The sequence below is a fragment of the Zalophus californianus genome, chromosome 5, assembly GCF_009762305.2.
Source record: "Zalophus californianus isolate mZalCal1 chromosome 5, mZalCal1.pri.v2, whole genome shotgun sequence".
Lineage (NCBI taxonomy): Eukaryota > Metazoa > Chordata > Mammalia > Carnivora > Otariidae > Zalophus > Zalophus californianus.
In genome coordinates, this window is record NC_045599.1 from 49,513,465 (window position 1) to 49,528,318 (window position 14,854).

The 14,854-nt window shown below is 36.8% G+C and overlaps 1 protein-coding gene across 2 annotated transcripts in view; it reads right to left on the reverse strand.

Moving 5' to 3' along the window:
• The window catches only part of CENPK (centromere protein K), a 64,150-nt gene extending 49,377 nt beyond the window's left edge, over positions 1-14,773 (reverse strand). Inside the window, exons 1-4 of one of the 2 annotated variants that reach the window (XM_027606635.1) lie at positions 14,695-14,773; positions 12,721-12,775; positions 6,816-6,964; positions 4,034-4,090 (exon numbers count right to left, since the gene is read on the reverse strand). In XM_027606635.1, the coding sequence (XP_027462436.1) occupies positions 4,034-4,090; positions 6,816-6,932 (174 nt within the window). In that variant the 5' untranslated portion in view covers positions 6,933-6,964; positions 12,721-12,775; positions 14,695-14,773. The remainder of the gene's footprint in view (positions 1-4,033; positions 4,091-6,815; positions 6,965-12,720; positions 12,776-14,694) is intronic. The other variant, XM_027606634.1, reaches the window with a different exon arrangement.
• Positions 14,774-14,854: the final 81 nt, after the last annotated feature.

The following is a 14,854-nucleotide window of genomic DNA, read 5'->3' on the forward strand; positions in this document are numbered from 1 at the left end:
TCCTGAGATCATGACCTGAACCGAAATCAAGAGTCAGATGCTTAATCAACTGAGCCACCCAGGTGCCCCTTAACCAATTTTTATGATACAGAGCAGGTGGTTCAGAGACCCTACTCTGTATCAAAACACTATTGAATAGTCAAGAGGAAGAAAACCTAGTATATTTGAAAGCTTTATATAATTACATAAAAATTCATTTGCAGGTTTTAAAATTTTTACCAAAGGGAGTTTAACATTATTTTCTTATAATTTCTTATAAATATGTATCTAAAGTAGGCAAAACTATCATAATGATAAGGAATTGGTATCACTTTTCCTGCACATATTAGGTTGAATTGCATCAAATAACCAACATTCATTTTTTAACTTTAAAAAAAAAGCAATTTCATACAGTTCAACTTTGTACTATGTTGATGAAGTACAGCTCTTACCTTCCCAAAGCCCAGCTAAGGCAAACACTCAAATTATTTCTGACCTTGCCATAAAATTAAAGAATACTTTCTAAAAAACAACAGCAATGTTTCTAAAGTGATTTATATGAAATTTGAGAATCCCTTCCATTTTCTAATTTAAAATATCTAACTTCTTTCTTTAAAAATGGATTGAGTTTTAACAGTGAAATTTTAAAGTTAATAGGTATGCAAAAAAGAGTAACCAAAGCAAGCCCGAGATCATTTAAAGTACTGCTTTCAAGGTTGGCCCTTCACTGGCATCTGGGAACTTGTATTTTGAGATGGTTCCCACCAAAACCTATTAAGAGTAGCTGATTGTGCCTTAACTGTTTTTGCAAAGAATATGACTTAAGCTTAACACCTGCTTTCCTTCTGAAAGTCTCGTATTTTGATAACTGCTACCCAGAGGGTGCCTATGTGACTAGCTCCCACAAAACACCTTGGTCATTGAATCTCTAATGAGGTTCCCTGGTAGAAAACATTTCACACTGTCACAAATCCTTCGGGGAATTAAGCACATATTATATGATTCTTTTTTTTTTTTAAGATTTTATTTATTTATTTGACAGAGAGAGACACAGCAAGAGAGGGAATACAAGCAGTGGGAGTGGGAGAGGGAGAAGCAGGCTTCCCGCAGAGCAGGGAGCCCGATGCAGGGCTCGATCACAGGACCTGGAATCATGACCTGAGCCGAAGGCAGACGCCTAACGACTGAGCCACCCAGGCGCCCCATATTATATGATTCTGATAAGAGAAGACTCCTGAAAGCTTGTGTCTGGTATCCTGTGGACTTTACCCCATGGTCCTTTTCCCTTTGCTGATTTTAGTCTGCATCCTTTTAATGTAATATATCTTAGCCATGAATATAACTATACACTAAGCCTTGTGAGTCCTCTTGTGAGTTACTGTGAGTCTTGTGAATTACTCCTGAGAGTAATCCTGGGGACTCTCAACACAATAGGAAAAGATATTTTGTGGATCCCTTAGACAGTGTTCTTATTGACTATCTCAAGATAGATTCTTTACAACTATATAAGCACTTCCACCAAAGCCAGTTGTTTGTTTGGCTCATTGCATGACAATCATTCAGGAAATGTAGTGGCCCAGTCCCTAGTGATTCTTTTTTTTTGGGGGGGGGGAGGATTTAATAAATGTACTCCTTCAATTACTATTTATAGCACCTAGTATTCCTTTTTTTAAATTATGCAGTTATTTTATTATTTTTTCTACTTTGAGATTATTTTTTTTATTTAAATTCAATTAACATATATTATTGGTTACAGAGGTACAGGTCAGTGACTCATCAGTCTTCTATAATACCCAGTGCTCATTACATCATGTGCCCTCCTTAATGTCCATCACCCAATTACCTCATCCCCCCACCCTACCCCTACCAGCAACCCTCAGTTTGTTTCCTATGATTAAGAGTCTCTTATGGTTTGTCTCCCTCTCTGATTTCGTCGTTTTATTTTTTTTCTCTCTTCCCCTATGATCCTCTGTTGTGTTTCTTAAATTCCACATGAGTGAGATCCTATGATAATTGTCTTTCTCTGATTGACTTATTTTGCTTAGCATAACACCCTCTAGTTCCATCCACGTCATTGCAAATGGCAAAATTTCATTTTTTTTGATGGTTGAGTATTCCACTGTGTGTGTGTGTGTGTGTGTGTGTATATATATATATATATACATATATATATATATATATATATATATATATATATATATATACCATGTCTTCTTTACCCATTCATCTGTCAATGGACATCTAGGCTCTTTCCATAGTTTGGCTATTGTGGACATTGCTGCTATAAACATTGGCATGCAGGTGCCCCTTCAGATCACTATATTTGTATCTTTGGGGTAAATACACAGTAGTGCAATTGCTGGGACATAAGGTAGCTCTATTTTCAACCTTTTGAGGAAACTCCATACATGTCTTCCAAAGTGGCTGCATCAGCTTGCTAGTGACTCTGATTCAGTAGGTCTGTTTCTATAATATGAAAACCACATTTCCCAAGAAAACCAGATGACAGTTTATTTACTATATAATGCTGTTTCAAATACAATATTCAGTTTTACCCGGTACAAGAGAACTCTATATTTATTGATAGATGCAAATTTTTTTAAAAGATGGCTTAATTCTTTATCAGTAATTTTTAAAGATCTGATATAATAGGTACTACCAAAAGTGACTAATTAGTTTTTCCCCTTCTTTTTCTCTCTCTCTCATTCTCATTTTTATTCAGTATTGTTATGCTCATAGATTTTCATTTTTTCATAATTGTTATAACCAATCAAGGCCATTATTCCTTTTCATGCTCAAATGATATAAAATTTGTGTCTTTTTGAAGCAGTGCCTCAATCTTTATTTTTCATAACCAACATTTTTTTCAAAATAGACAGTTTTACACTGAATAGCACAAAAGTAAACTTAAATTACCAATAGTTTACATGTAAGCTTGATTCCAGTCTTAATGAAAAGAAGTAGAATAAAAACCAAAATCCCTCAGGAAAGCTTCTGTACTATATCCCACTCCATGAACTGATGACTGCTGGCTCTGCTTCACTTGTCTGCTGCTCTCCGTGTAACAGGCCATGAAGCACACGAACCCGCAGCTGCAGCTTGCTGACAGCAGACACAAGCATACACCTTCCTCACCTGCTGCCCTTGTAACAAACTGAACCAGTTTTTAAATGTAAAACTCATGATTTGGAACTCAGGAGTACTTCAATTGGTTCTTATATCTTCTGACATGCTAATACCAGTTTTAGAGAACTTTCTTTAGAATCATTCATATATTTGACTTTGTTCTTAAAATTAACACTAAAACATTTTTAATTTTTCATATGGTCAAATATATCTAGTTTTCTTTTATAATATCTAGGTTTCTACTATTAGTCAAGAAGTTTGTCCTATCCCTAAACTGCACAAATAGTCTCCTAACTTTTCTTGTAAGATTTTTATGGCAATCCATCCAGAATATACGTTTATATAATGAAAGACAGAGGTCCAATTTTATTTTCTCCCACATGGATAACTAGTTGTACCACTATCATTTATTAACTAATTCATCCTTTTCTCACAAACTGGAACTACCATCTTTGTCATATTTTAAAAAATTTTTAATCTGTTGCACTGATCCATTGATATATTCTTAAGCCAATTCCACAGTTCCTTGATTATTAAAGTGGATATCTTAATCCTTTATTTAAACATACAGTAAAATAAGTTAAGGTTCCACACATATAGTAAAAAAAAAACTGGCTACTATACCTAAGACAAAGTAGGACAGTATGTGTTCAAATTTTTAACAAGGTATCTTAATTGCAGTTTTTCACTCAACAGTTAAACATGTTTAACTGTTAAAAGATAGAGAAAATATTTATAATAGTTTATTCAAAGAAGTATTTAGAATACTTCTCTTAAATCAGGAAGAGTAGAGACTTTTCCAAGTGATTAAGCATACAGGTAACAACAAAGCTACTATGTGGGTTTAATACAGATGAATAATATTCTTATCCAAAACAAAATGAATTAAATTTATCTATTTTTAGAAAGAAAAAAAAAGGATTCATACCTGAGCATTTGAATCAGTGAGTGTCTCAGTTCCAACAAGTGATAATTTTTTCTGACACTTGATTTAAAAAGTAATAAAAACAAAACAAAAAGCAAAACAAAACAAAAAAAGTAAATAAGTCACACACTATAAGCTTTTATATATAACAGACAATTCCCTTTCCATGTAATATTCCTTTAAAATAATAAATACAAATAACTGATGTAAAAGAAGAGTTTATATTCCTCACTTTCTAAGCAAGAAGATCAGGAAGGCTCCCAAACAGGTCCTGAGGTGAACACACCAAAAGTAGAAGGGGATACTAGATTCTATATAGAACAAAAAAATGAGCATACGAAATAAAGAAAGAGAAAATATAAACTAATAGCTAGGGTGAATTAGAAGCTAGATAATGGAAAAATAGGAAATAAGAGAATAAGAAGGAAAGCACTATAGAAAAATAACAAAAGAGGTAAAAAGATAGTTAAGATCATAAGAAAATAAAGCCTTCAGGAGACATTGTTTCTATTCCAGTTTAAAAAACCCACAACCATACAATGAATCATGGAACACTACATCAAAAACTAATGATGTAATGTATGGTGATTAACATAACAATAAAAAAATTATTTAAAAAAAAACCCCACAACCATTAATAGTGATTACATCTGACTGAAAATATGGGTAATTTAAATTTTACTTGTGTGTTTACTTCTGGTAGCAGTTATCTTTTTACAAAAAAAAAATAATTTTTTTTAAAGATTTATTTATTTGAGAGAGAGCAGGGGCAGGGAGAGGGGCAGAAGGAGAGGGGAGAAAGAATCCCAAGCAGACTCCATGCTGAGCTCGGAACCCAACATGGGGCTTGATTCTGGGACCCTGAGATCACCACCTGAACCAAAACCAAGAGTTGGATGCTTAACCGACTACACAACCTAGGTGCCCCCCAAAATTGGTTATTTTTAAATTCCAACTTCTATACTGAAAAAAATACCAAAATGAAAAAAACAATTATATAATCTTGAAAATACACTAATCATACAGAGTACCAGGGATATATTAAAAAATATTTTTAGGGGCACCTGGGTGGCTCAGTCAGTTGAGCATCTGTCTTTGGCCCAGGTAATGATCTCAGGGTCCTGGGATAGAGCCCCACATTGGGCTCCCTACTGAGTGGGAAGCCTGTTTCTCCCTCTCTCTCTGCCCCTCCCTGCAGTTTGTGCTCTCTCTCTCTCAAGTAAATAAATAAAATCTTAAAAAAAATTTTTTTTTAAAGAAAAAAAGAAAACCAATAACCTGCCCTAATCTCAAATTTTACTGCAAAGAATGGGATGCAAAGTCTGGGGCCTGTATCATATACTATGCTATTTTAAGTACAAAAAACTTTTACCAGCATACTGTAGTTTACCAGAAGTGATTCTATCTCACTAATTCAGAAAAAGTACATAAATTTCAAAGACAACATTTTCTAAATTAATTCATATTTTCACTCAAACTCCATAATTATGTGTTCCCTCCATTATTCTCCATCTTAGGAAACGAACCTCACCAAGGTTGGCCCAAACAAGAAACCTGAAAATATCCATAATTTTCCTCCATTTCACAACAATTAAGTTCCAAATCCTTTTTGGTCCTCCTTAGTATCTCTTAAATCCTACTATTTGCAATGACCGGATTTAGCCCTACAGTACTTTTTTTTTTTTTTTTAAGATTTTATTTATTTATTTGACAGAGAGAGACACAGTGAGAGAGGGAACACAAGCAGGGGGAGTGGGAGAGGGAGAAGCAGGCTTTCCACTGAGCAGAGAGCCCAATGTAGGGCTCAATCCCAGGACCCTGAGATCATGACCTGAGCCGAAGGCAGACGTTTAACTTACTGAGCCACCCAGGTGCCCCCTTACAGTACTTCTTACCAGAACTAGTACTAGAGCCTCCTAAATGCTCTACCTGTAGTCTGTCTTCTATATTTCATTTTCTTCAAAACTACCAAGTAATTTTCCCAAACTGCATCTGTCACTTCATGTTTATAATCTTTTAATGGCTTGCCATACTATAAACTTGACAAAATCCTCAATGTTCTTGCTCCTAATTAACTTTCCAGCCTTATTCCACAGGTCCTTCTTCTAATTTACTAAGTCATAATATTCTACCTAGAGTTCTCTAAACTCTCCCAATGTTTATATATTTTGTTCCTTCTGCTTTGTGTAACTCTCCTACTTTCAGAGGGTACTTCCTATTTATTCTTTAGAAATGAATTCAGTTATTACTTGCTTTTTATTTTTTTTTTAGAGGTGGGGGGAGGGGCCGAAGGAGAGGGAGAGAGAGAATCTTAAGCAGGCTCCACACCCAGCAGAGCCCGATGTGGGGCCCGATCTCAGAACCCTGAGATCATGACCCAAGCCAAAAGCAAGAGTCGGACGCTTAACCGACTGAGCCACCCTAGGTGCCCCTAGTTATTACTGTTTTTAGAAAGCTATACTTGACCCTTTCAATCTAGGTTTACTATTCATCCTAAGTTGTCTTTGCATTTCTACCACAGTATTTCTAATACAATGGCTACTGCTTCTAATAGATGATAACCTCCTATGGCAGGGATAGCCATAATTTTTTCTCTTTCTATAGCTCATCTGGCATAAAGAATCTTGAATAAATGCTTATAGGTCTAAAAGCCATACAAATATTTATTGTATAATATAATGGCTTCCAGGAACCAGCATAATTATTTTCCATAAGTCTATTATTGAAATGGAATTAAATCTTATAGTAATTAATATATATATCACTTTTACCTCTTGGTACTTACTTCTTCCATATCTTTCCACATTTCTTCACATTCTTTAATAAGTTCTTCTTCAGCATTTGTAACATCTTCCATATCTGTAGTACTGTCTGGATCTAGATCTTGCTGATTCACTGACATGTGCCTTGTAATAATTAGCCTTATAAGAAAAACTGAAGTAAAAAACATTTATTCACTTAACAATATCTGTTGAACACCTATCACCTGCCAGATACTCATCTAGGAACTATACATGTGAACAATGAACAAAATGGGCAAAAATCTCTATCATGTATCAAATAATTTATACATGGAAATAATAACTTTTTAAAAATATTTATTTATTTGAGAGAGACAGAGAGAGAGCAAGAGAGAGAGCACATGCTAGCAGGGGGAGGAGCAGAGGAAGAGGGAGAGAGAGAATCCTCAAGCAGACTCCCCACTGAGCGAGGAGCCCAAGTGGGGATCCATCTCAGAACCCTGAGATCATGAGCTAAGCCGAAATCAAGAGTGGGACGCTTAACCAAGTGAGCCGTCCAGGCACCCCAATATAAGTGGAAATAATAATAATTTTATGGAGGAAAGCAAGACAGGGAAGAAAACAGGAAGTGCTTAGGCAGAGGTAATGTAATTTTACACATAATGTGGTCATTTAAGGTCACTGAGAAGCTGACAACTGAGCAAAAACATGAAGGAGATAAGGAAGTGAAACAGGGGGCACCTGGGTGGCTCAGTCGGTTGAGCGACTGCCTTCGGCTCAGGTCATGATCCTGCAGTCCCAGGATCGAGTCCCACATCGGGCTCCCTGCTCGGCAGGGAGTCTGCTTCTCCCTCTGACCCTCTTCCCTCTCGTGCTCTCTCTCTCTCTCATAAATCAATAAATAAATCTTTAAAAAAAAAAAAGGAAGTGAGACAGGGATATTTAGAGTAAGAGGTTCCAGTCAGGGAACTGCCAATGCAAAGACCCTAGGGCAGGAAATATGACTGCCATGTCCTAGAGCAGTAAAGCAGCCAGTGTGACTGGAGGAAATTAAGGCAGAGAACACAAGACGGGGTCAGAGAGATTACAGAGATGAAATCATGTGGGCTTTGTAGGCCATTTTAAGGACTTAAGCTGAGATGACAAACAATTAGAGGGTTTTCAAGAAGAGATTGACATAGTTTGAATTATATTTTAACAGTACAACTCTGGTTAACAATAGCCAGTAAGGTAAGAAGCAGAAAAACCAGTTAGAAAGCTATTGCAATGATCCAAGAAATTTTTTATTATTAAAAAAGTTTAGGCCTAAGCAATTGGAAAGATGGAGCTGCCAGCTGATTACTGATATGAAGAAGTCAGTGGAGGAAACAGATTCAGCAAGATATGGGGGAGTGATAATTAAGAATTAATTTCAAACTTGCTAAATTTAAGGTGTCTATTAGTACAGATGCTGATTAAGCAACTAAATGTACAGTATGGAGTTCAAGGGGCAGTTTCAAGCTAGAATTTGAGTCATCACCATATAAGATATTTAAAGCCATGAGACTGGGTGAGATCACAAAAGCAAGAGTGTACAGGCAGAAATGACAAGAGTTCCAGACCTGGAGAGAATGAGGAAGAACCACCAAAAGAGTCTAAAAAGCACCAATAAGGTAAGAGGAAAATTAAGAGTATGAAATCCTGAAATTCAAAATATAAAAGTATTAAAGGAAGGAGTGATGAATTTTCAAATTATCAAATGCAAGAAAGGTCAAATAAGATAAAAACAGAATTGACAATTTATTTAGCAACATGGGTAGAGGACTGTATTTTCCATAAACAGTCACAGCAATATTTCAGGTTATCATTCCCTATTCAGAGACAGAGTCTATTTATCTTCCCCATGAACCTGACTATGACTTTCTGTCTTTATGAATAGAAGTCACTATGGAAGTGACTTCCAAGACCAAGTCATAAAAGGCAATACCAGTAATACCTCTGTCTCAGAACACTATCTCTTACAAAGCTATCCTAACACTATCCTACCATGCTGTGAGGAAGCCCAAACTGGCACAAATGAAGAGACCAATGGTGAAGCCCTCATAGAAAGGAACCAAGGTTCCCAGCCAAAAGCTAGCATCAACCATTAGACATGCACATGGACATTCTCATGATTCAGCCCTCAGACTTTTGAGTCTTCTAGACAAGGGCCTAGACATTGTGGAACAGAGACAAGCTGTCCTGCTGCATCCTGTCATGAATTCTTGACGCAAAGAATTGCTGAGCATAGTAAATGGTTGTTTAACACCTCTAAGTCTTAGGATAATTTGTCACAATAATTTCAGTGGAATAAATACACAGAACTGGAGGCCTTCGTAAGAGTAGTTTCAATAGAGAGGTGCCCGGGTGGCTCACCCGGTTGAGCATCTGACCCTTGATTTCAGCTCAGGTCATGATCTCAGGGTTGTGAGATCAAACCCCACATGGGGCTCCATGCTCAGCGGGGAGTCCGTGTGAGATTCTCTCTCTGCCTCTCCCCGCTGCTCATTCACATGCACTCTCTCTCTCTCTAAAATAAATAAACAAATCTTTGGGGTAAAAGAAAGGAGAAAATAGAGCATCTTTAACAACACAGAAGGAAATACTGTAGGAGTTGCAGGAGAGAAAGAAGAATGGGACTTAATACACATGTAGAGAGGTTGATTTAAGAATGAAGTATATATAGTTTATTTTAATGGAAGGGTAGGCAGAATATTAGGGGCATAGATGCAGGTACATTAGTAGATGTGTTGATAGGATCTTATGGCAGTTCTATTTGGACTGCTTCTCTTTTCTTAGGGAAATGGTAACTAAGGTCATCAGCTGTGAATGCAAATGGGGAAAAGCACTGAAGATTTAAGAAACACATTAAGAAATGTATAAAAGAGATATATAAGAGAATGGGATAGGATAAAATAGTAGAATAACTGGATAGCATTAAATGCCCACTTGAGATTATTAGTTATCAATTTAAAGTGAAACTAAAACATGGTTATATGTTTTCTTCTATAATGTAGCAGCACAAAAAAAAAAAAAAATGTAGCAGCACAGGTGCAAAGACAAAGCGAGAGAATGACAGTCTTTCAGGTATGACCACAGGAATGAGTAACTACTCTAAGATGGAGAATATAATCAATAGAGGAAAAGAGGTCAAGAAAAAGAGAAGCCATAGATGGATATTAAAATCACCATGAAGTATGACAGTAGTGCTGCAGAGGGTTGCAGTGAGCAAGAAGCTAAAAATCTTCAAGAAATGAAGGAGCATTATATAATCTTGCTAGATAACCACTGCAAGGAGTGGTAGGTGGTGGAGCCTGATGGCATGAAATTCAAAGGTGGGACAATTTTAAGGAAGTAGACAGAAGAAAAAAGAATAATCAAGATGTCTACCCCACAATACAAATCAGAATAACCCACTCCCCCGAAATACTAATTTTATGGAACTTAAGTTTTACATTGTTTAATCAAACTTATCAACAGAGAGGTTTTAAAGAAACTTAGGGAGATACATCATGTTCAGAGATTGAAGAACTCAATACTGTGAAGATGTTAATTCCCCCAAGTTGATCTATTAAATCTTAATCAAAGTTTTTGTTTGTATTTGGGGCATGTGACAAGCAAATTCTAAAGTTTATGGTAAGGCAAGAGGCCAAAAACAGCCAAGACCATCATGAAGAGGATGAGAAGATTTGCCTTACCAGATTTTAAACTTATTATAAAACTATACTAATTTTTATAGCATAGAGTTAGCACATGGATAGGCAAACTGAACAACGGAACACATTTATGGACCTATGATATATAACAGAGATGGCAATGCAAATTTTTTTAAAATTTTATCTACTTGACAGAGAGAGAGAGAGCGAGCATGAGCAAGTGGTGTGGAGAGGGAGAAGCAAGCTCCCTGCTGAGCAGGGAGCCTGATGAGGGGCTCAATCCCAGGACCCTGGGATCATGACCTGAGCCGAAGGCAGATGCTTAACTGACTCAGCCACCCAGGTGTCCCCACAGCGATGAAAATTAAAGGGATATAAGAACAATCCAAATTGGAGGATATTTCATATACTATATTGCTTTTTTTTCCCATGTATAATTTGGTCTTCTATAGAACTTACTCCTTCTTTTTAACTAACTGCATAGTATTTGGGGGGGGGGGAATAAGCCTAGATATATACCTCAATCTTAACACCATCCCTGCATTCCTCAAAAAATCCAAAAACAGAAATGATAAAATATAACATGAAGAAAACATGGAGACAATTTTTTTGCTTGGGTTGGGAAAGCATTTCTAACAAAACTAAGTGAAATTTCTATAAAATTTTTAAAAATTCTACATGGGCAAAGATACCATTAAAAAGTTAAAATTTAGGGGCGCCTGGGTGGCTCAGTCATTAAGCATCTGCCTTCGGCTCAGGTCATGATCCCAGGGTCCTGGGTTCAAGCCCCACATTGGGCTCCCTGCTCCACAGGAAGCCTGCTTCTCCCTCTCCCACTCCCCCTGCTTGTATTCCCTCTCTCACTGTGTCTCTCTCTATCAAATAAATAAAATCTTTAAAAAAAAAAAGTTAAAATTTAATCTAACACCTCATTACTAAGACACCACACTGTGTGTATTTTCCCTCATGGCACTGAGTAAGAGATGCAAATTGCTCAACCAAAAAAAAGAAAAAAAAAAAAAGCTAAAATGTAAAACCCAAAATTTAAAGAAAATATTTGTGATATATATGGCACCCAAGACTTAATTTTCTTAATGGATAATGAATGCCTACAAATTAATAAGAAAAGAAAATCTAACAACCAACCATTAAAAAAAAAACAAAAACACTTAAATTCAAAAAGTTATCAGAATAAAAATCGGGACATTACTTTTGGAGGGAGGGAGAGAGAAGGCAGAAGAGAGCACTGTGATTGGTATGAGCCAAATAAGTGACTTTTGAGGTGATTATCAAAGTTTTATTTCTTTGATCTCCATGGTGATAAAGGCATTCACCTTATAATAATTTATTTATTGGGGCACCTGGGTGGCTCAGTCGGTTGGGGGTCTGCCTTAGGCTCAGGTCGTGATCCTGAGGTCCTGGGATTGGGCCCCACGTCAGGCTCCCTGCTCAGTGGGGAGCCTGCTTCTCCCTCTCCTCCCCACTCGTGCTCTCTGTCACTATCTCTGTCTCTCTCAAATGAATAAATAAAATCTTAAAAAAAAATTTACATTTATTTTATGCGGGTTTTGGTATCTATATTTTACTTTGCAATAAAAAGCTAAACAACAAAAACATTCCAATAGAAATGGGCAAAAGACACAAATGGGGAATTAAAAAAATGAGAAATATCTTTTCAACATAGAAAAATGCATTCTTAAACTTACTCATAAGTCATAAAAATGCAAATTAAGGACGCCTGGGTGGCACAGTCAGTTAAGCAGCTGACTCTGGGTTTTTGGCTCAGGTCCTGATCTCAGGGTCATGAGACTGACCCCATGTCAGGCTCCATGATGAGAGCAGAATCTGCTCTCTTCCTCTCCCTCTGCCTCTCCCTGACTCATATGCACTCTCTTTTTCTCAAATAAATATATCTTAATATATATATATGCATATGTATAGCAAAATATATATATATATAGCAAAATAAACAAGTGTTATTTTTCATCCAGACTAGCAATAGTGAAAAATTGCATAAGAAACAATATTGAGAAGAGTGTTGAACAAGCGGTGTGCACTGTTGGTAAACCAATCACTTTGGAGGATAAGAAATATCCATCAAAACTTTAAATATAGTTATCTTCTGACCCAGAAATTCTGTTCCTAGGAATAATCCTATAGATAGATATATTTGCTTTAGTCTACATGGGTATGCTTACTACAGCATTATCCAAAAAACTTTGTGCGAACTCTACAATCGGACTGTCTAGGTTTAAATCCTGGCTTTGATACTTACAAGCTGTGTGACCTTGGGCAAGTCACTTAAACTGTCTGTGCCTCAGTTTCCTTATCTGTAAAATGAAGATAATATTACTTACCCCATAAAGTTATGACAGTTAAATGAATTAATATGTATAAAGCTCTTAGAACTGTCCCTAGCATATAAAGAACTATATAATTATTAGCTATTAACATTACTATTACCTATCTGAAGTCAACTAGTAAGACTAGTTAAATTGCTTATGTCATATCCAAAAATGTTTACACAGAACATCTTCCTTGCTATACATAAAAGATATAGTTAAGTTCACAAAGCTACAATCATTAACAATTTTAGAATATTTTTAAGCAAGAGTCAAACATTATATACATATTTGTTTTAAATATAACTTAACTTAAAAATTAAGTGCAAATTGATCTTTCCCCACTTTGTAGAATACTAATCAGTAAAATACATTGAGTATGCGAAAAAAATGTGAAATTGTATGTGTGCATGTGTGTGGATAGATGTTCAACAAACTAGCTGAAATGGCAACTCAATGTAGCATGAGAATACAAATAAATAAAAACATGTAAGAGTTCAACTTTATCCCTTTCCCACATTTTGTATCCTTAAATGTACTTTCTGAAAAGAGAGTAAGTCAACCTCTTGAGGATCTCTGTTAGTATTCCAATTCCCACTCACTTATTGGAGAATATTGCTATATTTAGGGATACTATGCTATACAAACTTAAAAGAGCTAATACCAAATTAAAGAAACTCATACTATTATTGGAAAAAAGACATGTATATTATACATGAAATAAACTAATAGAAAGTATCCATATAACTCTAAGATCAATGGAACAGACTAGAGTCCAGAAATAAACCCCACACATATATGGTCAATTTACAACAAAGGAGCCAGTAATAAACAATGGGGAAAGAACAGTGTCTTCAATAAATGGTGTTGGGAAAACTGGATAGCCACATGCAAAAGATTCAAACAGGATAAAGGAAATGTGGCCATGTATATAAACACACACACAGACACACACACACACACACACACAGAGCTATAAAAAAGAATGAACTCTTGCCATTTGCAATAACAAGGATGGCCCTCAAGGGCATTATGCTAAATGAAATAAGTCAGACCGAGTAAGACAATTACCGTATGATCCCACTTATGTGTGATGTGGAATCCTGAGGAAGAAAATAAAAGAGAACCAAACTCATAGATACAGAGAACAGATTGGTAGTTACCAAAGGCAGAGTGGTGAGAGGGCAAAATGGGTGAAGGGGGCCAGAAAGTACAAACTTGCGGTTATAAAACAGTAAGTCATGGGGATGAAATGTACAGCATAGTGATTGTAGTTAATAATACTGTATTTGGACGTTTCTAAGACAGTAGATCTTAAAAGCTCTCATCACAGAGAAAAAAATTCTGTATGCATGGTGACAGATGTTAACTAGACTTACTGTGGTGATCATTTTGAAATATATAAAAAGAGCCAATCATTACGACGTCCACCCGAAACTAATATAGTTGACCTTTGAACAACATAGTACTGAACTGCGCAGGTCCACTTATACAAGGATTTTTTTTTTCCAGTAAATACACATACAGTACGGAAAATGTATTTCTCTTCCTTATGATTTTAATAACATTTTTTTCTCTACCTTACTTTCTTGGAAGAACACAGTACATAATTCTCTCCGCCCCCGCCGCCCCCCCTCTTCAGGCAAGAAGTCAGTTTGGAGAGCTTGAAGGGAGGCCCGCAAATTAACCAGTTCCCTCAATTCCCTGCCCCTCGGGCAATCTCTCCTAACCCGGGGTGTTTCTAGAGCGGGAGAAGAGCCGCTCGCAGCGACTGGCTGGACGTCCGGTAAACAATTCCGGTGAGGTAAGGGTCCCACTTTCGGGGCTGCAGTTTCACATCCTGGGACCTGCCAGGCCCAGCGGCAAGTTTTCAACCGTTAAGGCGCTCTCCCTTGCCTATCTCTTACCACCACAGTGCCACGGACTTCAGGTCTTCTCGGCCGGGCGTAAACAAGGTTTCCAGGCCTAGGACGTTTGCGCGCGCTGCTTGCTGATTGGATCCGCTCCTACCCACCCCAGCCAATTCCGAAACTCGCTTGGCCGCTGACGGGCAAGCTGCGCCGCTTT